Raw genomic sequence first — 22,932 nt, forward strand, 5'->3', positions numbered from 1 at the left:
GGGAATGCAATGGAAAAGCTGTCCTTGCTGTCCCAGCACCTCAGATTGGATCCAGGCAGGAATGCTTGGCTCCTCCCCTGGGCGCAGCATCTCCCCATGGGATGCTGGGATTGGATCAGCCCTGCAGGGACACTCAGTGGCCATGGACAGCAGAGATCTCCTGCAGGGAGGGTTGGCTGTGGGAGAGAGAAAGGAAAAACTGCCCCAGGAACAGCAGAGAACTGCCCCAGCTCTGACAGGTGGGGATAGAACACACAGCCCCTGTTACATCTTGTAACCTGAGACATCCTTGCTGGAGCAGCAATTTCTGCCCAAAAAATAAAGGAACAGCATCACAGAGCCTTGAGAGAAAACTCAGATTGGGCCACAGGAGTGAAACACTTTCTGGCAGGATCAGAAATGGATCCCTGGTGTGACACAGACACTGGCGTGGCCCAGGGGGACAGAGCAGGTCCCTCCCTCCCATCTCACCCTCTGCCTTGTTGTTCCCACACCTGAAAAAGTGAGCACACAGCTCCCCCAGACTTCGGCTGCACAGCTCAGTGATAACTGAGGCTCATTTTTAGGCAATTTGCATGGATGGGAGCAATTACAGCCAAGGCACATCAACAGAGAATCAAGCCCTGCATCTAATGTTGGTGATGCTCTTAATAATAACAACCCCCCTTTCCTGGAAGAGAACATTAAACCTGTTCAAAATACAGTATTTTTTTCCAAATGATAGTATTTCTCCCCTCCTACACCACATCTACCTTAATCATCTGACTCCCACGTAGCTGGCTCGACTTCAATGACAGTCTCCTCTACTTGTTTAAAAGTCATGTTATTTCCACTGCCATCAAAAAGGCAGGATTTTCAAGTGAAGTTATTAAAGTTTCCAACACAAGGAACAGTGTGTGGGTGCTGCTGAAGTCAACTCTCAGGAATGAAAAAAGAGATTCCTTCACTTCTACCAGAGGATTGAGCCTCCCTTCTCTCTGGGGCCGGACTACACCTGTATTTATGATGATGTTCTTTCTGTCTGAAAACCAGCTCAGAAGTGTTGTCTGTTCCACAGTGATCCAAACTTGAATTTACATCAGGAAAAAAAAAATAAAACAAAAAACAAAAACTAGAGACCAGTCCTTCCTGGTACTGGATGAATGGAAAAATACTTGAGTATTAATGTGTTCAGAGCCAAAATGTGTTGATTAATGTGTTCTTCTAGCCAAAATACAAAATACTATAAAAAAGAGGCAATGGATGATCCAAACTTCTCCCTGGAGGCTCCACAAGGCCATCCCATCTCCTTATCTGCCACCCAGAGCCCTGATTTGTCACAGCCAAGAGTAATTAGGCCTAATCCACTGCCTGATTCCCACCCAGCTGCTAAGCCCCTCATATTGGACACAGAAGAAGGAAATTTTAATACTTTAATTGGAAAAAATCCCTTCAGTGCTGACCTGCAGCTGTTCATCTCCAGCTCTGTGTCTGTGCTGACACATTGTGGGCTTTAAACAACTTCACTGAGTTTCAACAAGTTTCTGCAGCAGCCCCCTGTGCAAGCAGAGGCTTTGTCAAGGGACAGTGGTTTATTCAGGTTTATTCATTTTGTGCCACTGAGCTGAGAGATGAGGAATTAATCTCAAAGCAATTCAGTGTTCTGGGAGAGTTTCAGCTCCTTTTCCACGGAGCTTCCTCAGCAGCTGTCAGATCACTGCAGGGCTTCATTTGCTGAATCCACCTCCCGGCATTTTCACCTCATTAGCTGCCCTTTCACAAGCCCTACTCAGTCCCCCTGAATTCAGCAGGATCAGAAGTGGAGGGATGTTCCCCTGAATTCAGCAGGATCAGAAAGTGGAGGGATGCTCCACTGAATTCAGCAGGATCAGAAAGTGGAGGGATGTTCCACTGAATTCAGCAGGATCAGAAAGTGGAGGGATGTTCCCCTGAATTCAGCAGGATCAGAAATTGAGGGATGTTCCCCTGAATTCAGCAGGGTCAGAAAGTGGAGGGATGCTCCACTGAATTCAGCAGGATCAGAAATTGAGGGATGTTCCCCTGAATTCAGCAGGGTCAGAAAGTGGAGGGATGCTCCACTGAATTCAGCAGGATCAGAAATTGAGGGATGTTCCCCTGAATTCAGCAGGAACAGAAAGTGGAGGGATGTTCCCCTGAATTCAGCAGGATCAGAAAGTGGAGGGATGCTCCACTTAATTCAGCAGGAACAGAAAGTGGAGGGATGTTCCCCTGAATTCATCAGGATCAGAAAGTGGAGGGATGCTCCACTGAATTCAGCAGGATCAGAAATTGAGGGATGTTCCCCTGAATTCAGCAGGATCAGAAAGTGGAGGGATGTTCCAGCTGCTGCAGCAGGGAAGGTTCATGCAAACTGCATTATGCAGCACCTACACTTGTAATGAATTAAATCCTCCAGGTTCATTCATTCCTTGTTTCAAAACCTGTCAGAGCACCTTAATCAAATTACAGCCTTCACTCAGCTCAGGATTACACCTGACGGTGTGTCAGTCTGACATTCTGCCATCCTTTGGTGAGGAAAGAGAAAAGAACAGACAAAAAGGAAAATGAAATAAAGGGATTTTTTTTAATATCAGAAGTCATCCATCCCTCCCCTTCATCAGCAGAATTGTATGCTAGCTGTGATGGCTGTTGTTTTTTTTAACTTTGATCTATTCTATTTTGTTTTTGTTTTAAAAAGATAGAGTTAAAAATATCTGGCACTTCTGGCACAGCTATTGAGTTTCAGTTGTCACAGGAGTTTATTCCTCAGTCTCACCTCTGTACAAACAAAAAAGTTCCATTTTTGACCACCTTTCCCCAGGATGGGAACAGTCCACGGTTATTTGGGTGCCACAGAATGATCACCCTGAACACAAGCACAGGTGTAGATTCTATCTCGGGATGGAATGGCAGGTGAGGTGTTTGGCATCCTGCATGGATTGGACCCCTGGATTTATGGCCAGTGTTGCTTTGGGTAGGAGATGAAGAAGGGCCCAAAGTCATTTGGTTCCCCTGAAATGCAGGGGAACCACCAGCTGCTCTTGAGACCTGCCCAAAATCCTTAATTCTGGACTAATTCCAATGAAAATCTTCCTTCAGGAGAAAAACACCAACAGCAGCCTTAAGCTCTTGGTGTGGAAAACATATCTGGAGAGCAGATTGCCTGTCTGGAGCCTGGCTGGGGGCAGAATTCAGCTGCAGCAGCGAGGTCTGACCCTTTGCTGTGCGTGGCAGTGCCCAGCCTGATTGCCCATTCACCGCTGCTCCTGATTGAGCTGCTGTGGTCAGCTTGGCTCGTGTCCTCATGGCAAGGGAGAGCCAAAGGGAGAGCAGCACAATCCCTCCTCCAGTGCCTCTCCCTGGCTTGGAGTCTGATTTAGAGCAGCAGGCTAAAATTAAAATTAAAATTAAAATTAGAATTGTCCAGTTGAAGTTGTCGCAGCTGATGTGGCAGGGCCCTGCTGGGTCACCCTCCTGCCCCTCACAGCCCAGAGCAGCTGCTGCCCCCTCAGCCCCGAGCACAGCCACGTGCTGGCACCACAAGAGAAGAGGGAATTGTCTGTTTAGTCGGCACAGCTGAGGGAATCAGCAAAAAGCAATTTATCCCTCTCTGCTTTTCACGCCTCCCTCTGAGCGTGCAGTCCGAAGCACAGGGACCTGCTTTGCGTGGAGGAGTGGTGGTGATGCCAAACTTGGACTCTTTCAATGCTCTTCCAGTCCTGGGGAATGATGTTTGTTCCATCAGTAGCTTGTAAAATCATTTTTGCCCTCAGAACCAGAGGGGGTGGTGGCACCTCTCGCCCCACTCCTTCCCCTGAAGGATTTGCTCAGATTCTGGGTTTTTGGATGGTCCCTTCTGGCTGCTCCCTGTTTCTGGGACAGGGCAGAGCTCCAGGACCAGGAGCAGATTGCTTTGGTGCTGTTCTGCCCCTCTGAAGCTGCACAATGCAGCATTAGCACAGGGAAGGATCTGCTCCATTAACTTCTGAAATGAGCTTATCGAGGGAGATGGCAGCGCTGGTGGGAAAACAAGACATTCAGAGCTCCTTGCAAATCCAAACTCTCCTCCTCTCAAGCATCACACCTCATCAGCTGTGCTTGGAGCTCTCTCTCCTACAGATGACAGGGTAAAAAAAGGCTGCAAAGTGGATTTTCTCCCGCGGTTGTCATCTTAATCTCCATCTCTCTCCTGTTAGCAACAAGCTCCAGCATTATCCCGGAGTTTTGCAGTGTCAGGGCTCTGACTGTGCTCTCCCTCTTTGGTGAGAATTGTTCACAGCAATTTAGCTCAAGGTACCACAGGCCAGGCTGGTTTGGCTTGAACATGGCACAGTAAAAAGTGGAAATTTGTGGGATTGTTGCCACATTTTTCATGGGGTGAATTAAACCTTTTAGAGGAGAATAACACCATTAATGGCATCCCCATCTTGGGGTTGTTTGCTTTGGAAAGTTCTTTCTGTTGTCACTGTGACACATTTGCATTCAGAAAACACCCATGTGATTAAGCAGCCACAGGAAAAACTGGAGAATTTCCCCAAAGATCCCAAATGGGATCCTGAGGAGTGATTCCATCCCCTCAGAGAGCTTTGCTACCTGCTCCCATCCAGACTTCATCCTGAAAGCCAAGTGATGCAGCCAGAAGATGATTTGGGTTTTTGTGAAGCTTGGTTTGGGTCATTGCCTGGTTGGTGACTTTGGTCCCTTTGGCTGGATGGAAACTGGACAATGGAATCACTGCTGGGCCCAAAACACCAACCACAGGGAGCCTGTTCCCAAGGGAATCCCAGCCCAGAGTGAGGGGGAGCAGAGCTCACAGAGCCACAGGAAGGATTGGGCTGAAAGGGACCTTAAAGATCACCCAGTGCCACCCCTGCCATGGCAGGGGCACCTCCCACTGTCCCCAGTGCCCAACCTGGCCTTGGGCACTGCCAGGGATGCAGGGGTGGAATTCCATCCCAGCCCTGCCCACCCTGCCAGGGAACAATTCCTCATTGCCAGGATCCCACCCAGCCCTGCCCTCTGGCACTGGGAGCCATTCCCTGTCACTGTCACATTTTCTGGAAAAATCCCCTTGCCCAGGATTTCTTCTCCTGGGAAGATGAGAAGCCTCAGAGAAAAAAAAAAAAAAAAAAAACAATATTATCTCATTGGCTTCTCCCTGTTTTGCTGCTTTGGAATGTGGCTGGAGGTTGTTTACCAACAGGTTTGATTGGTTCCATGTGATTTGTTTTTACTTAATGGCCAATCACAGCCAGCTGTGTCAGACTCTGAGGAGTCAGTCACAGTTTTTTATTATCCATTCTTGTTAAGCCTTCTGATGTCTCCTTCCTCTTTCTTCAGTATAGTTTTAGTATAGCATAATATGATATGAATATAATATAATATAATATAATATAATATAATATAATATAATATAATATAATATAATATAATATAATATAATATAATATAATATAATATAATATAATATAATATAATATAATATAACATAACATAATATCCAGCCTTCTGAGAACATGGGGTCAGATTCTCATCTCTTCCCTTGTCCTGGAGACCCTCACAAACTCATCAATTCCCTGTGTGCTGTCCCTGCATCCCCTGGCAATTGTCTCTCTCCAGCTTTCCTGGGGCTCCTCCAGGCCCTGCAAGGCCACCCTGAGCTCAGCCCAAAGCTTCTCCTGTGCAGGTGAGCAATGCCAGCTGTGCCAGCCTTTCCTGCCAGCAGAGCTGCTCCATCCCTCTGCCCATCCTGGAGCCTCCTCTGGGCTGCCTCAGTTTCTCATTGTCACTGAGGACAGTGAAGGATTCATTAATCATTAATCACCTCCTCTTTCAGTGATAAACCCCCCCATGGACACACAAACAACCTGTCCGCATTCCCAAGGGGATTTATTAAGTGAAAGCCTTCACAGCTGACTGAATTTTGAGGAATGCTGGCCTTGAATTCTGTGTCCAGTCATCAGCTGGGCTTTTATCCCTGAGCTGCCGCCTGAGAGAATCACAGGAGGTTACATCCATATTCCTGCTGAGACCAGAGCAAACCCTTTGCTCTGTGATTAATAATGTGTTAAGCCACAGTTCCAAATTATTTCAACTTTTCAATGGTTATGGGAACATTTACAAGACTGATGGCTGGGCCTCACACCGCCAGGAGGCTGAAAGAGCTGTCATTTATTACAGGGATTTCTTGTAGCCAAATTGTGTAACACTACCCTGCTAAACTGCAGCAAAAGAATTATGAGCTTTGCCACAGCATCTTCCCAAATTAGAAATGGAGTGAAGCTTTCAGCACTACAAATGTTTTTGTGAGTGGAGAGAGGGAGGAAGTGAGGAAATGCCATTAGACTTTAGCAAAAATACAAAACCCCAGACATTTCTGGGCTGTGGTGGTGCAGCAGAGATTCACTCCTTGGCTTGGCTGATTTAATCCTGTCACACCATGGATATTTTGTGGTGATTTTTGGCTCAGTTTCACCATGTGTTTGCAATCATGGAATCCCAGAATGGTTTGGCTTGGAAAGGGCCTTAAAAATCATTTTGTTCCAGCCTCTTCCATGGGACACCTTCCACTATCCCAGGTTGTTCAGAGCTCCATCCAACCTGGCCTTGGACACTTCTAAGGATGGAGCATACACAGAACCCAACCAATTAATTGGAAATTAATTCATAATTTCCCAATTATTTTCTTGCAACAACTTCTTAACCCTCCCAGTGCTGCTCTGAGGTCTGTTAATTGTCTTCTCCCTGCTGCCAGTTAAATTCTCTTCTCCCCCTTTCTTATGACGCAAGGAATTTTCTCCTTTGATGATAATCAACAGATCACATTAAGCATTTGAAGGCACTGAGGATTCCCAAGGCTCCCACATGAAGGATTTGCTGATTTTGGGCGCAGGGGAAGGTGGAGTCACTGCCCTGGTGTCCCTGCACTTGCCACAGCACCCCAGTGTCACCCCAGGCAAAGGCTCCATTATTCTGGGAGCAGGGACTTTTCAATCTTGATTAAAAGGAGGAGAGAGCTGCACTGCACAGAGAACAGGAAAAGGCTGAGGAAGTGCAAATTCTGCTCCAGGAAAACACTTTGGTGTTCTGTGATTGTTTCATCTGATCCTCCTTCTGCTCCCCAAACAACCCATCCACTTTTGCCACCCATACCCTCCCATAAAGCAGAGGAGAGAAAAGGGAAAGATGCTGAGATCTGCTGAGACCCCAACATTAAGCCAAAATTTGGGTTGAAATTGCAGGACCTGAAAAAAAAGAAAAAAAAAAATTTGTTCCAAAATTGTAGTTCCCCATGAAATCCAAATCAGTGCTCCAGGCCAAAAAAAATCATCCTGTTTCCACCAAAGACCAACAAAAATCCAGCTGGCCAAAATTCCACCTGGCCATCAGGATGTTCAAATCCTCACCACAGCCTTTCCTTTCTGCCCACCTTCCATGAGGCCTCAGGGCAAGTTTGCTGTTCCCTTCCTCAACTTCTACACTGGAAAAGAAAAATAACAACAAATCCCTACCTCAGAGGCCTCCAGATGAAAGGTCATGAAAAAGGAAATAAGAGGTCATGAAATAAGAAATAAGAGGTCATGAAATAAGAGCCAAATATTGCTGGTCCTGTTCTTCCTGAGCCTCAATAATTCATTCCCTGCTGGGCTGCTGGGTCCCCATGCAAACTTGCAGGCAAAATAATTTCTGTGCCTGTATTGTTGTGTTTCCACTGACCTGCACTTCCAGCAGAATTGGAATAAAATGTAATTGGAAAATTGATAGGAAACACAAGAACAAAATGATCTGGGTTGCACTGAGTGAGTTGCAGTTAATGCTCTGTGGAAGCAGGGCCCAGCTTGTGCCGTGTGGAATGTCCAGATTTAGGTTGGGATAGGGTTGTTACATTTCCAATTAATTTCCAGTACTCACATTCCTACTGGGAATAAGCGATTGCTGGTTTGTCTCCTTTTTCCCTTTAGAAATGTGTGATTAAGGTGAATAAAGATTTTGAGACAACTGTGAGAGGCTGAGCTCAGCTTGGCCAGGCAGGAGCTCAGCCTTGGTGGTGACTGAGCATTTCCTCACCTCAGGGCGCAGATGTTCAGCTGGGCTTTGGGGAGAAGCCAAGGTGGCCCTATTAATCTTAAAGCTGTCCCAGAGCACCTCCCAGTTTTAGGCAAAGGGCTTTGTGCACAATATTTGCTCCTTTTGTCTCTCTGGATAAAATAAACTCCTCTTCTTGGAGTGCACAGTGAGGGCAGTGCTCACTTTGGTGTTTGATTTGGCAGCCAGGGAAAAAATTTATTGTGGTGGGAGGAGAGAAGGGCTCAGAGCTGGATGGATTCAGCATTATCCCAATGTCTTCTTGAACATCTCCCAGACTCACATCCCTTTTATCGCCTGCATGTCACTATAGGACATGAAAGAACACAAGCGCACACCGCTGTTCTCAAGGTGAAGAAAAAGGGAAGTTTATTTTCTGACTCTAACGTTTATAATTTTCTAAGAGTGCAAGTGGATTGGAGGGTGACAGTGCCACCTCTCCAATGACACTGGATAGACTAACAGTCTATCAACTTTCTCCTCCTCCATAAAGGAAGGCAAAACAATGAGTTATTTACAGAAAGTGTGTGAGAATGTCAACGTCAGAAGGCTTAGAAAATCTTCAAAATTCAGAGTGACACCTGCCTTGCGTCCAGCCTGTCCCATGAGTCCTCCCAGATGTTGTGATTCACTCTTCAGGAAGCACCAAAGGGAATAAACCCATCCCTGAGCTCCCCCAGTACCCAGACCTGATCCACTGCAAGCATGGAGAGAATCATGGAATCCCAAACTGGTTTGAGTTGGAAGGGATCTCAAAGCCCATCCAGTGCCACCCCTGCCATGGCAGGGACACCTCCCTCTGTCCCAGGCTGCTCCAACCTGGCCTTGGGCACTGCCAGGGATCCAGGGGCAGCCACAGCTGCTCTGGGAATTCCATCCCATGGAAGAATTCTTCCCTGATATCCCATCTAACCCTACTTTCTGTCAGCTTGAAGACATCCCCCTTGTCCTGTGTAAGGACTTTGCAAGTTTTCAAAGAGACCACATCAAATTTTATTTCTCTTTTCCACCCTGGAGGTTAAACAGACCTCAGGAACCCAGCAGGAGCCAGGGGATGCTGCCCCACGAGCAGACAGGTTAGATTGCTTGGGATTTAGCAAGGATCCCATGGAGATGTAAAACGTGGAGATCTGAGTCAGGTCTGCAGTGTGGAACAGCAAAATCCCCATTCACAGAATCACAGAATTCCCAGAATCTCTGGGTTGGAAGAGACCTCCAAGACCATCGAATCCAGCCCAGCCCCAACTGAACCCTGGCCCCCAGTGCCACATCCAGGCTTTGTTAAACACACCCAGGCATGGGGACTCCACCACCTCCCCGGGCAGCCATTCCAGAACTTTCTCACCCTGGCTGCAAAAACCTTTTCCCTGCTCTCCAGCCTGTATTTCCCCTGGTGCAGCTCGAGGCTGTGTGCTCTGGGTGTGTCAGTGCTGCTGGAGCAAGAGCCCAGCCCCAGGTGAGCACAGGCACCTTTCAGGAGCTGTGCAGAGTGATGGGGGCAGCCCTGAGTCTCCTTTTCTCCAGGCTGAGCACCCCCAGCTCCCTCAGGGCTTCCTCACAGGGTTTGTGTTCCCAGCCCCTCTCCAGCCTCGTTGGCCCCTCTGGATGTGCTCAGTGTCCCAAGGCCCTTCCTTGGAAGGTGCTGCTGGTTTGAACCGCTGCTCACTGGGGCAAGAATCAGGAAAATTTTAAATTTCTCATCAAACACTCACATGAACATTAAATACAGGTGGTGTTAGCCAGAAATGCCCAGATTTAGTTTTTCCCCTGTTCACCTCTGAGCCTGGGAGCCCTGATTCGGGTGAAGCCTGGGAGTGAGGGGTGTCCAGTTTACGCTCCAGTCCAATGTCTGGATCAGGGCAGGGTTCCAAGGCGGCAGTGCCCTGGCAGCAGCAGCAGTGAGAGCTGCAGGAGGGACCCTGTGGCACCGTGCTTGTCCTGCAGGAGGGTTTGGGCTGCAGCTGCTGCCATGAGTGCCCCAAACCCACCTGGGAATCGGGAGGAAATCAGGGAAAGCCCCATCGTGAGCTCAGAGAGAGTTCAGCAAGGTACATCCTCCAAATAACCCACCCCTGCCACACCACACGAAATCCTCCCTGCCCAGACATTCCCAAAGAACTTTTACAATAATCCCTCGACAATATTTCAACATTTTCCAGGCATTGTTGCCTTTTTATTTTTTTTCCCTTAGACACAGTCTCACTTCCAAGGCATCTCTGCTGGGAGAAGAGTGCCACCTCATGACTGATGCTGAGGATGGAAGGAGCCCCAGCAGGGAAGCCGGGATTGAGCAGCACAGGGACAGCTATGGGCTCCCAGCAGCTTTTCATCCACCACCACAGCACCCTGAGACCATCACCCCCTCCAAAACTCCTGGTTGTGTGCTTTGCTGTTGCAGACATCTTTTACAGAAAATCTTTTCTTTAAGATTTTTTTCTTCTTGAGATGCTGAGAAGCCTCAAGAACAAAATATAAACATTGATTATCTGCTGCTGTGGAATGCAACAGGTAGATCTTTGATTAGCCCATGTTAGATGTTTGTAATTAATGGCCAATCACAGCCCAACTGGCTCGGGCAGAGAGCCGAGCCACAAACTTTTGTTATCGTTCTTTGCTATTCTATTCTTAGCCAGCCTTCTGATGAAATCCTTTCTTCTATTCTTTTAGTATAGTTTAATGTAATATATATCATAAAATAATAAATCAGCCTTCTGAAACATGGAGTCAGATCCAAGTCTCTTTACCCCTGTAAACACCGTCACACTTTGCTGGACACAAAACCCAGGGCTGAACAGGAATTCATTCATTACTCAGCAGAGCTGACATTATGGAGGCTTTTGTAGAAAGTTTTCCCTGCTTTGAAAGCCCCCTCATTTAATTTCAGACTGTTTTCCATCATCTTAAGCACCTCTGCTCTGGGAATTCTGCAGTTTGGATGTGAGCACCCTCACCTTACTTCCCTTTCCACACACACTCAAGTTCTTTATTTTCCACTTGTCTCGAGTTCTTTATTTTTTCCTTACTAAAATCAACTATTTTTCCTGAAATTTTTCATCCAATATAATTATTGTTAAACTAAGGAAAATTTAAAAGTCCTAATGACTCTTTGTTGCTTCCACAAGTGAGGTGCAGCTGTCAAAGAAACTTAGAATTTCTCTGCTCCATCACCAGTTTGGACTGTTTGAGGAAAATCTGACACATTTTGCCACAGATTGACTTGTCTGCACTAGGACAGAAACAATTAGTTTAAATATTATCAGTTTAAATATGAAGAAATAGAAAAAAATAGCTTTATGCTGGTTTTTTTTTGGTCCCCTCTTCCCTACTTTAAATTAATTCAGGCATTGAGGAAAGTGCCAGACTGAAAAGCCCAGAGCTTGAAGGTGTTGTTCCTATTTTTTTCCATAATAGAAACAACAGGAGAGTAGAACTGAAGCTTTCCTAAAACCCCAACCCTATTCCTGCTCTTCTCCTTTATTGGACCTGTCGCTAAATGTGGGCAGTAATTAAAGATTAATCAGCTTCTTCCACACCACCTCCAATACAACCACAGTCAATGAAAACCAAGTGAATATTTATTTTTCCAAAATGGTCATTGATCTACCAGCAGGTGTATTAATAGCCTCTACTATTAGACAGGATGCCAAGCAGATAAATATGGATACAAACTCTGACATATTAAATATTAAATAGCATTTCAGAAGTGAAAGATTTTGCATCTCATTCCCCCAGGCAGCCACTCTCTGCATCTCAAAAATATGCTGCTCACATTGTCAGATAGCCAAATATTATTAACCTGAAAGCATCAACTTAATAAGTCTCATCCCATGAACAGAAAAAAAAAAAAAAAACACAACTCAGAATAAAAATCCAAACCCACTTGCTACTCAGTGGGAGGATTTGCAGCACAGATGATTTTCAGTGCAGAGCTGCAAGAAGGCCTGCAAAAGTTCATCAAAAATCAGAGCTGCAGGGAGCCTGGCATTGGCTGAGTCTTCTGTTGTGATCAAGATATCAATAAACCCTCATTTAAATTTAAATTTTAATTTTAATTAAAGAGCATTGTTGTGTCGGATGAACTTGGAGCTTAACGTGCTCAATGGTTTCCCTTCAAGAGATTTTTATTAAGGCCTTGATCAATCACATTAAATAATGACATCAACAAATGTTAGGTTGCTTAAATTCTCTCCCACCAAGAAAATTAAAGGGGAGAAGATCTGCAACCCAAGTCCTTCACTTAAAATAGGAACAAAACCAGCCCAGATCTTCCTCCTCCTCCTCCTCCCAGAGCCTGGGATTCAGAGCTTCCTGCTGCAAACCATGGAGCTCCTCTCCCCCAGCCCTCTTGCCACTCCTTCAGGTGAAGCACAAGACAGAAATATCATCTCTGAACACGGGGTATCTTTAGAAAAGCTGATTTCTTCAAGTTTTCTCTTCTAAAATCAAGTTCCGCCCACCCGAGTGTGGCTCGTCCCAGCCCACCTAAAAGGAGGCAGAGTTACAAAACCGCCCTGGGGACCCCACTGAGCTGGGCTGTGCCTTCCCAAAATTCCAGGGATTTGGGAACTGGAACTGGGCTGTGGATTTCCAGAGATTTTGGAACTGGAATTGGGCTGCTGCTTCCCAAAAACTCCACTGATTTTGGAACTGGAATTGGGCTGCTGCTTCCCAAAAGTCCCAGGGATTTTGGAACTGGAATTGCGCTGTGGCTTCCCAAAAACTCCGGGGATTTTGGAACTAGAATTGGGCTGCTGCTTTCCAGTGATTCTGGAACTGGAATTGGGCTGTGCTTTCCCAAAAATTCCAGGGATTTTGGAACTGGAATTGGACTGTGGATTCCCAAAATTTCCAGTGATTTTGGAACTGGAATTGGACTGTGGCTTTCCAGTGATTCTGGAACTGGAATTGGGCTGTGCCTTCCCAAAAATCCCAGGGATTTTGGAACTGGAATTGGGCTCTGCTTCCCAAAAACTCCAGTGATTTTGGAACTGGAATTGGGCTGTGCCTTCCCAAAAATCCCAGGGATTTTGGAACTGGAATTGGGCTCTGCTTCCCAAAAACTCCAGTGATTTTGGAACTGGAATTGAGCTGTGCCTTCCCAAAAATCCCAGGGATTTTGGAACTGGAATTGGGCTGCTACTTCCCAAAATCTCCAGTGATTTTGGAACCTTTGCCTGTGCTGCATTTCCAAGCATCCCTTCTCACAGGATCTGCCTGGCAGGATCAAGTGCTTTACCCTGGGCTCTCTTTCATCTCCCCCTCTGCTCTCTTCAGCCACAAACCTCAAAACAACCCCCAGAATATTTGGTGGGTGATTCACAGATTTTGCTGTCAGAAAGCTCCCAATCCTGCCTTATTTCCTGGATTTTGCAGCATGCCAAGCTGCGTGTTCACACTGTTTTGTCTTTAATCCTGGCGCTGCAAACAGGAAAATGTGACATTTTTATAAAAAGCTCCAAGTCGGGAAAGTTCAGCACGGAGCAAACCTTGGATGTTCAGGATGATTTTAAGGAGAGGAACAAAAGCCACCCAAACATGCAGGCTGGAATTAGGTGTGGAAGAGGTGGTGGAATAGATCACACTTCTATTTTAATGAAATGTTTATCCCCCAGCAGTGACAGCACAGGAGTGCAGCAGGTACAAAGTGTCACAGAAAGTGTTTCTTTTGCAGAAAACACCATTGCAAGGAAAGGGATTTTTTCTCCCAGACATCCTTTGGCATTAATCCCCACGAGTAGGAATTGAGCAGTGCCTTGTGTTGGTGTCAGTCCCATTGCACTGGGATTTGAGTTCCTGTTCCCCAGGAGAGGTGCAGATGTTGAAGGTGGTGTTTATTTTTCCATTAAAGATTGACTTTCCATGCACATTCCTTGAAGGATACCATCTTGGAAGAGCTCCTCACAAAAAATGTTCAATCCTTTCCCAAAGCCAAATGCATTTCACAGAATCTCAGAATCCCAGGATGGTTTGGGTGGGAAGGGACCTCAAAGCCCATCCAGTGCCACCCCTGCCATGGCAGGGACACCTCCCACTGTCCCAGGCTGCTCCAGCCCCAGTGTCCAGCCTGGCCTTGGGCACTGCCAGGGATCCAGGGGCAGCCACAGCTGCTCTGGGAATTCCATCCCAGCCCTGCCCACCCTGCCAGGGAGGAAGTTGTTCCTAATTATCTGATGTAAAGCTGTAATTTTTCAGTGTGGAGCCATTCCCTGTGTGCTGTCCCTGCATCCCCTGGCAATTGTCTCTCTCCAGCTTTCCTGGGGCTCCTCCAGGCCCTGCAAGGCCACCCTGAGCTCAGCCCAAAGCTTCTCCTGTGCAGGTGAGCAATGCCAGCTGTGCCAGCCTTTCCTGCCAGCAGAGCTGCTCCATCCTCTGCCCATCCTGGAGCCTCCTCTGGGCTCTGCAGCAGCTCCAGCTCCTCCCTGGCTGGGGCAGCTCTGCAGCTGGGAAATCACCTGAGGGCACAGGGACACAATCCCCATCCCTTCCCTGCTGCTCACACAGCTGTGGATGCAGCCCAGGTGACATTTGCCTTTCTGGGATGCAAATGCACATTTCTGGGTTGGGCATTTTCTATTCTTCACTTCCTACTTTTATTTTATTTTATATGTGCCCAATGCCCAACATCTGCCTCCCCTGTGAGGATTGGAGAGAGAGGAACCTGCTTCTGATCCACCCACGATGCTCTCAGTTTCATCCAGATCCACCCAGGATCTTCTCAGCTCCATCCAGATCCACTCAGGATCCTCTCAGCTCCATCCAGATCAATCTAGGATCTTCTCAGCTCCATCCAGATCCACTCAGGATCCTCTCAGCTCCATCCACATCTAGCCAGGATCCTCTCATCTCTGTCCAGATCCATCCAGGATCGTCTGAACTCCATCCAGATCCATCCAGGATCATCTGAACTCCATCCAGATCCATCCAGGATCTTCTCAGCTCCATCCAGGTCCATTCAGGGTCTTCTCAGCTCCGTCCAGATCCATCCATGATCATCTTATCTCCATCCAGATCCATCCAGCCAGGATCCTCTCAGCTCCATCCAGATCCATCCAGACCCATCCAGGATTCTCTCAGCTCCATCCACATCCAGCCAGGATCATCTCAGCTCTATCCAGATCCATCCAGGGTCCCTTCAGCCCCTCACTGGTGGCTGCAGCTTATTTTAACCAAAATTCCCTCAAATCCCCACGTGCTGGGCACCCAGAAGGAAAAACAAAGCTCTGATCTGAAATCTGGGGAAGCTCTGGATCCATAAATGCATCCCAAGAACCAAACACAGAGCAGGGCACAGAATCCTGGCATTCCATGCTCCAGCTCCTCTGAACTGAGCTCCCAGCTCTGGAATGCCAGTTCTGGAACCAGCTCCTCTCTCCCTGGTCAGGCTTTATTGGATTTAATCAATTTCCCAGATTTCGGTGGCAGAAAAATGTACTCATCATCCATTGGGAAAAGATCAGCTGAAAAACAACATCAAAATTCAGGCACATCAGGATTTGCTGGGCACAGCCTGGGTATGAGGCTAAATTGAGGTTAAATGTTGGCTGAATTGTAAATTTATGGTAAAATTGCAATTTTAGGGGTAAAATTACCATTTCTTTACAAGCAGTTTATTGAGAATATGTTGGTACATTTTGCTGAAAGTGGCAGCACATTTGAGGCTGGATCAGAAGAACTCTCCTGCCTCAGCAGGTACCACTTGTCAAAAAGCAAAAAATTAGACACAAATTACCCAGTATTTAATTCCAGATAGGAGAAACAGTACCCAAGTAAATCAAGCATTTCCAATTCAGAATTTTTCCCCTGGAAAATATCATTTCACTGGCATTGAGATCTCCTGCTGGGGCAAAAAATGCATTTTAACAGTTTGTAAAGGACTAAAGCATGCCCATTTTTTTCTTATTTAGGTGTTGCATTACACAATATATCACACTTGAAGAAGTCAGAATGAAACCAGAATGCTTTGACCAATTCAATTTAGATTTTGTTTAGAATTTAACTTAATATAAACTTCCTTTTTTTAATGCCTGTTAATTGTTTTAGCAAGAAATATAATTCAGAGCATCAGAAAGTTCAACTGACTTGAAATTATGGCTTCAGTTTCCTTTGCATGTTCATCCCTGTGCAAATGGGAGCTGATAATCTGCACGTTCTCCTGCAGAGCTGTGATTTTCTGTGATTTGGGGTGGGGTGGTCAGAGCAGCTGCTCCAGCCCATTCACTCCATGGAAATTTGGATTTTCTGGATGGAGCTGGTCCCTGCTCCCTCCCCAGCCACCACAGAGACCCCTGAGCAGCACTCACAGATGGTGGCAGCAAATAAAACCCCAAATACGGCGATCTCCTTCCGAGTGAGAAAGGTGGAAATGGAAATATCGAATTACACGTATTGTTGGCAGGAAAAAAAAAAAAATAACCCACACCAGTTTTAACGTTATAGAAGGAAAAAGAAAACAAACAAAACCCAGCAAAAGTTAACTCTTTGTATTCTTATAAGGATAAAAAAATCTGTCCTCACTCCCTTCGCCTCACAACCCCACTGCACAAGGGTTCCACACCAGACATGCTGAAGCAAAGATATTTAAAATATTTAAAAGGCTCCCAGGCACCTGTGGAGTTCTGACTTCTTTCAGGACGTTTTGACATTTCTCAGGGTGAGATAAACAACCAATTCCCAGGTGTGCTCTGAACCAAGTGATCAGAACCCCTGGGAATTCCCCCCCTTTGCTACCTCTGAATGTTTATATATATATATATATATATATATATATATATATATATATATATATGTATATATATATATATATAATGTACAAAATATATATTATATATTTTTATATTATATATTTTTACATACTTTATATATTATCTATTTTTATATTTATATTATTATTTATATATTATATTATATTATATTATATTATATTATATTGTAATTATCTATAATTATACCATATAATTACATATTATAATATATAATATATTATATATATTTATTTATTATAATATATTTATATTTATATATAAATTTATATCTAAATATATATGTATATATACATATATATAGATAGATATATTTATATATATTCATATAATTTTCTATATATTTTATATTTAAAATATATTTTTATATACATTAATGCATTTATATATATATTTGTGGGGTGTTTACTCAAATAAACTAAACTACCATAGCTTTATTTTCAGCTGTACCTAAATTCTATGATTTTATGCTTCCAGCTTTAAAATACTGCAGGGAATTCAGGGTCCAACACAACATTTTGCTTCTTTCTTTTTAGCTTGATTAAAGAGGACCAGTTAACTCCCATGGAATGTTTCTGACACCGACTTGGTGGCACTCTGGAAATTTTATTCCAAATTTCTGTCTCTTTTTATTTCTTTTCCTTGAGGCAATCATTTTCACACCAGGGAGAGCTGTTTAGTACAAATTTGACAGCAAAAAAAAAAGAAATTGTAGAGGAGGAAGGAGGAAGAGAATCCAGTGCCAGCACATCTCCTGCTTTCTGCTTTTCCATCTCGGCGTGTTCCGGGTGGCACAGCAGAGAAACGAAGCCAGCCAAGCAAAGCTGGGGAATTTGCCAGAGCCCACACAGGGTCTGCAGGAGAAGAGGGGGATCAAGCAGGGGGTCCTGACTCCAAGCCTTTGGCTTGTTTTTAATAGCCCACGCTGCTTTCTTCTCCTCCTGAGCACCCAAAAATTGCCCAAAAATGGGACAAATCCTTCAGCACACAGATTGGAGTGCAAAGGGTCAGCAGGGCACGGAGCGAGGCTTGGGTGGGATGCTGGAAACCCACCTGGGATTCCTGGAAATGCAGGAAAGGTGCAGGTTCATCCCGTTCCCTCAATATTGGGGTCGTTGGAGAGGGATTTCTCTGCAGAGGGACGGGACACAGGGAATGGCTCCCGCTGCCAGAGGGAGGGAGGGATGGATGGATGGATGGATGGATGGATGGATGGATGGATGGATGGATGATGGATGGATGGATGGATGATGGATGGATGGATGATGGATGGATGGATGATGGATGGATGGATGGATGGATGGATGGATGGATGGATGGATGATGGATGGATGGATGGATGGATGGATGGATGGATGGATGGATGGATGGATGGATGGATGAATGGATGGATGGATGGATGGATGGGTGTCAGAACCCAGGACATCCCTCTGGCTGCCCTGGAGGACTCCAGACCCTTGCAAGGGGCTCAGAGACCTTGGCATGGAGTCAGAAACACCTGTGCCTTTGATTTTAGCCCATGGAAAAATTCCCAACTTTGTGTGAGTATTTACAAGCCCCAAGAGTTTGAGTAGAATGACAGTGAACTTACCACAAAGTAGAAAAGTAGAATTTTGGGGTTTTTAGAATGGGAGTTCAAGAGGCAAGATGGAGGAATCTGAGCATGTCCAATCTTTCTCCTTCTTCTTCTTGTCCTCCATCTTCTGCTGTGATAGTGACACTTTTAAATTAGAGTAGAGACAGAGTGTCTAACAGAAGTGATAATTATTGAAAAATTATTGTAAATAAAGCACATGAAGTTCTTTGTATAAAAAAATAACATCACCCTGAGGGTGGTCAGAGTCCCTCAACCCAACCTACCAAACAGACCTCAGTGAGTCAAAAAGACAATGAATTAAATAATTGCAAGTAAACAACCTTGGGAATGAGAGCCAAATAATCCCATCTTCTTCTTCAGTCTCAAAGCTGAGAAAAAGAAACTTTCTAACACCTCAGAGTCATCCCAACACCAAAGAGCTCATCAGATGGGATGTTGGGAAGTAGGAATTGTTCCCTGTGAGGATGGGGAGGACCTGGAATAGAATTCCCAGAGCAGCTGTGGCTGCCCCTGGATCCCTGGCAGTGCTCAAGGCCAGGTTGGATGGGATTTGGAGCAGCCTGACCTAAGAGAAGACCCCCACCCATGGCAGGGGTTGGAGCTGGAATGTCTTTGATGTCCCTTCCAACCCAAACCAGTCTGGGATTCTTTGGTCACTGTGATGAAGCAGAATTCTCCCATTTTCTCCTCCTGCCCCAGCCAAGGTGCAAAACTCAGCTCTGAGGCCACAGGTCAGGGCCTCTGCTGCTTCCTGAGTGCCACAGCTCCATCAAGAATCAGCTGCAGGAATTTACCTCAAGGGGTTGAGAACTTCCTCCACGTTTAATTTTGGTTTTAAAAGGTTCTGTCTTGGTTTGCAAAGCCAGGTGTTTGCTAAGGAAGGCAGGACCCTCCCTTGAAATGGAAAATGTAAACCTTGTCCCTCTGAATTATTATAATTTTGAAATTAAGGGACTCTCAGGCATAGATATGGGAATAGGAATAACAGTTCTTCATTAAGAAAAAAAAAGAAAAAATAAAAATCAGAAGGCAATAATACAAAGCAGCACTGCCAGAGTGGAAACATGCCCTGACACGCTGTGGGTCAGGGTGGTAGCACAGTCCCATTAAATTATTATAATTTTGAAACTAAGGGGCTCTCAGGCAAAGATATAGGAATGGGAATAGCAGTTCTTTATTAGGAAAAATATAAAAAAGAAAATATAAAAACAAAACTGCAGTAATACAAAACAACACTACCAGAGTCAGACCCTGCCCTGCCCCCTGTGTGTCAGGGGGTGTCCCAGCCCCATCCCAGGGGGGCTCAGCCCTCCTGCAGTGCCAGCTGTGGCTCTGCTGCAGCAGGGATCCTGCACAAGGGGGAGTTTTCCTCTGCAGCTCCAGGGGACGAGGCAGCTGCTCCTCTGGGAATGCAGGGGGCAAAGGCTGCTCTGCTGTCCCAGCACCTCAGATTGGATCCAGGCAGGAATGCTTGGCTCCTCCCCTGGGCGGAGCCTGGGCTGAGCCCTTATTCAGCCATGCCCAGGAGGAAAGGGCGTCAATTTACGCTCCCTAAACCTGCTTGGTGAGCTCCACCTCATGTGATGTCAAACCTCGTTCTGTCCTTCTTACAGACAGAAAAATAAATAAATTAAAGTCTTGGGGAAGCCGTGGGTCCTGCTTACAGCCCTTGTTCCTTCTCTGTTGCTGCAGGGATGACGTGCCAGGCTCGCAGCTCCTACATCACCAGTGAGATCCTCTGGGGCTATCGCTTCACGCCCGTGCTCACGCTGGAGGACGGGTTTTACGAGGTTGACTACAACAGTTTTCACGAAACCTACGAGACCAACACCCCCGTTTACAGTGCCAAAGAGCTGGCAGAGATGGCCAGCCGAGCAGAACTGCCCCTGACCTGGTCTGTTTCCAGCAAGCTGGACCAACACGCCGAGCTGGAAACGGAGGAGGAGGAGAAGAACCAAGAAGACCAAAACGAAAGAAACGGAGACGTGGCCAACTTGGAGAATGAGTCCAAAGTGTAGGACCAGGGGAGAAATAAAGGCCACCTCCTTTATCTCCTCCCTCTCTGCTCCCTGTTCCTTTCTGCAACACGCCTTTAATTAATTTTCTCTTCCTGTTATTGGTAACTCACGGAAAATAAACATTTTAGATCAGAAATCCCAAGTTCAACCCCAGACTAAGCCAAGGCGTGGGTTAAAGCTGCAACACCCACCAGGGATGGTGGAATTCCCTGCGGCAGTGACTGGTGGCCCCTCTCCAGTGCAGACCTCCAGGTTTATCCACATCAACCACACAAAAACCAATCCCTGAACGCAGAGGAAATGGATGCAAGGGGTTTTAAAGGAGAGACTAATTAATGCCCATCAAAGCAATGGGCCTTGACTGAGTTTTTATGTATTTCAGGACACTTTCATAGACTGGGTGACAGTGGAATGGGCCTTGCAGCTTTAAGAGGAAGGTGAGCAGAGGGACCTGCAATCCCCCACGACCCTGTACATATGCCTTATGTAACTATTTCTCTCTACATTTAGTAATAAACGCCGCATGTACAAAAGTACTGTAGTAAAGAACTTCTAAATAATGTACACAGCTGTGTAATTAATGTAGGTTTAGAAACAGAGCTCTAGAAATATTGGGATGCAAAAACCAACTACCCGTCGAGTAGGCATTTCTCTTCAAATATTTGCAGTGTAAAATTGATTTTAATTTATTTTTCTTTCCCCTCCCCTCTATGACTCTTCGAGTGGGTAACATTTTCTTCAGTGTACCAGACTGGCAGCTATTTAGAGTACCTCACTGTTGGCCAAACAGATTGTTTCACTCACTCTAAAAAGCCATAAGTCTGGGAGAGGGCAGGGTAGAGAATTGTACTCCTGACATACTGTGAAAATGTTTACAAATAAGGCAAAACCCTTCCTGGTTACTCTTTTCTGGGGGCAGTTCAACTGAAAAATTGAGGCTGTGGCAAACTCATGGCTAACCAGAATTTCCTGTGTACTCTCCATAGAGCAAGCATGTGTCATGTGGAGGTGTTATCCTTAACGTGCAATATCCAGGGAATCTGCTCCCGTGGGATCTCAGTGGAGCAGTCTGCTACACACAAAAAATACCCACACACACACACAAGCCATTGAAAAATGAATGTTGCACCTCAGCCAGTAGATTTTAGCCACTTCAGCTGGGAAAGAAGCAGCTGGATTTCGTGTGGAGCTGGAATCCGTGATGTTTGCAATGCGCTGGTGCTGAGGGCGCGGGGGGCACGACGTCCCTGGGGGTGTCCTTCCACCAGGATTCCCAGGAGAACACACAGAAGGGTCCTGCCAGGCTCAGGGGAGCCCTTCCTCAGTGAGTTCCTCCACCTTGGGTGGCTCCTGGTTGTTGTAAATCCCTGGAAATCCCTGGGCATTCCACCCATGGGGCAGAGGGAACTCACATCACTTCCACGGGAGTGGGAGAGCTCCACCAAGAACAGCATTTCTGCCGGCAAAGGAGGAGAAGCTGCAGCCTTAATTCCTTAATTTTGGGGGGGGGTTGTTTCATGCCTGCCTACTCCACGAAGAAAGAAAACACTGAAGAGAATCCGAAGCTTTTTTGTTGTTGTTTTTTTTTGTACAGAAAACTTTACGTTTAAATAAAAGAGAAAAAAAAATAAACCTCAGGAGAAACTTGGTGGGCAGGTGGAAAATTTGCACTGTGATATAGCTTTGGCATTAAATTCACACCTCTTTTCTTTATTTTTCTTTTAATTTTCTTTGGTTTTGCTGGTACAACTGCCCCTTGCTAATTTTCAGAGAGGGTGGCTGATCTGGGGGGGCCTCCAGGTGAGGAGGGCCTGGGGAAGGGATGGGAAGGATTGCACACCAGGGCAGATCAGGCTGGATGGGAAGAGGTTTTTATGGTTTTAGTGTTGACCATTTTCCCCTAAAAGGCATTCCCAGGATGCAGGGAATGGTGCAGGATGAGGATTTTTGGGCGGATGATTCTGGTGAAGGTTGGAACATTTCTGAGACAGATCTAGGCCTCAAGCTCATCCTGCTGCCCCAGCATCAGCCCCGTGCTCCAGCCCATCCATCCCCACCCCCGTGGCTCCCCAGCAGGGCTGATGAGGGTTTTTTAGAGTTTTTTTAGGGTTTTTTGTGGGTTTTTGGGGCTCCAGAGCCCCTCTGGAAGCGTTGGGGCCGCTCGCGCGCGTCCGTCCCACCAAAGGTGCATGAGCTGAAAGCAAAGCTTTCCCTCCGAGGACAAACCTGCTTTTTGCTCTCACAATTCACTGGGCCACTCTAGAAGTCGTTGCTGCAGGTTGAGAACATTCATGGTGCAGCTCAGGGCCCTGATGAAACCTTTTTTTTTGGTGTCCTTCAGCACGGAAAAAGAGAATTTCCGCCACTGGGGCATGCGCATGTGTAAGCTTTATTTCTGTGAATAGGGCACTTACAGCTTAAGGTGTGTGTGTGTTCTGTCTTTCTCTCCCCCCCTGTATTTTCTTGTCTTTGG

At 46.0% G+C, this 22,932-nt stretch overlaps 1 protein-coding gene across 2 annotated transcripts in view; it reads left to right on the forward strand.

Moving 5' to 3' along the window:
* The window catches only part of KCNJ6 (potassium inwardly rectifying channel subfamily J member 6), a 172,873-nt gene extending 151,590 nt beyond the window's left edge, over positions 1-21,283 (forward strand). For both annotated transcript variants that reach the window (XM_058825130.1, XM_058825129.1), the window contains exon 3: positions 20,134-21,283. In XM_058825130.1, the coding sequence (XP_058681113.1) occupies positions 20,134-20,459 (326 nt within the window). In that variant the 3' untranslated portion in view covers positions 20,460-21,283. The remainder of the gene's footprint in view (positions 1-20,133) is intronic.
* Positions 21,284-22,932: the final 1,649 nt, after the last annotated feature.

Source organism: Ammospiza caudacuta, chromosome 2 (genome assembly GCF_027887145.1).
Source record: "Ammospiza caudacuta isolate bAmmCau1 chromosome 2, bAmmCau1.pri, whole genome shotgun sequence".
Taxonomy (NCBI): domain Eukaryota; kingdom Metazoa; phylum Chordata; class Aves; order Passeriformes; family Passerellidae; genus Ammospiza; species Ammospiza caudacuta.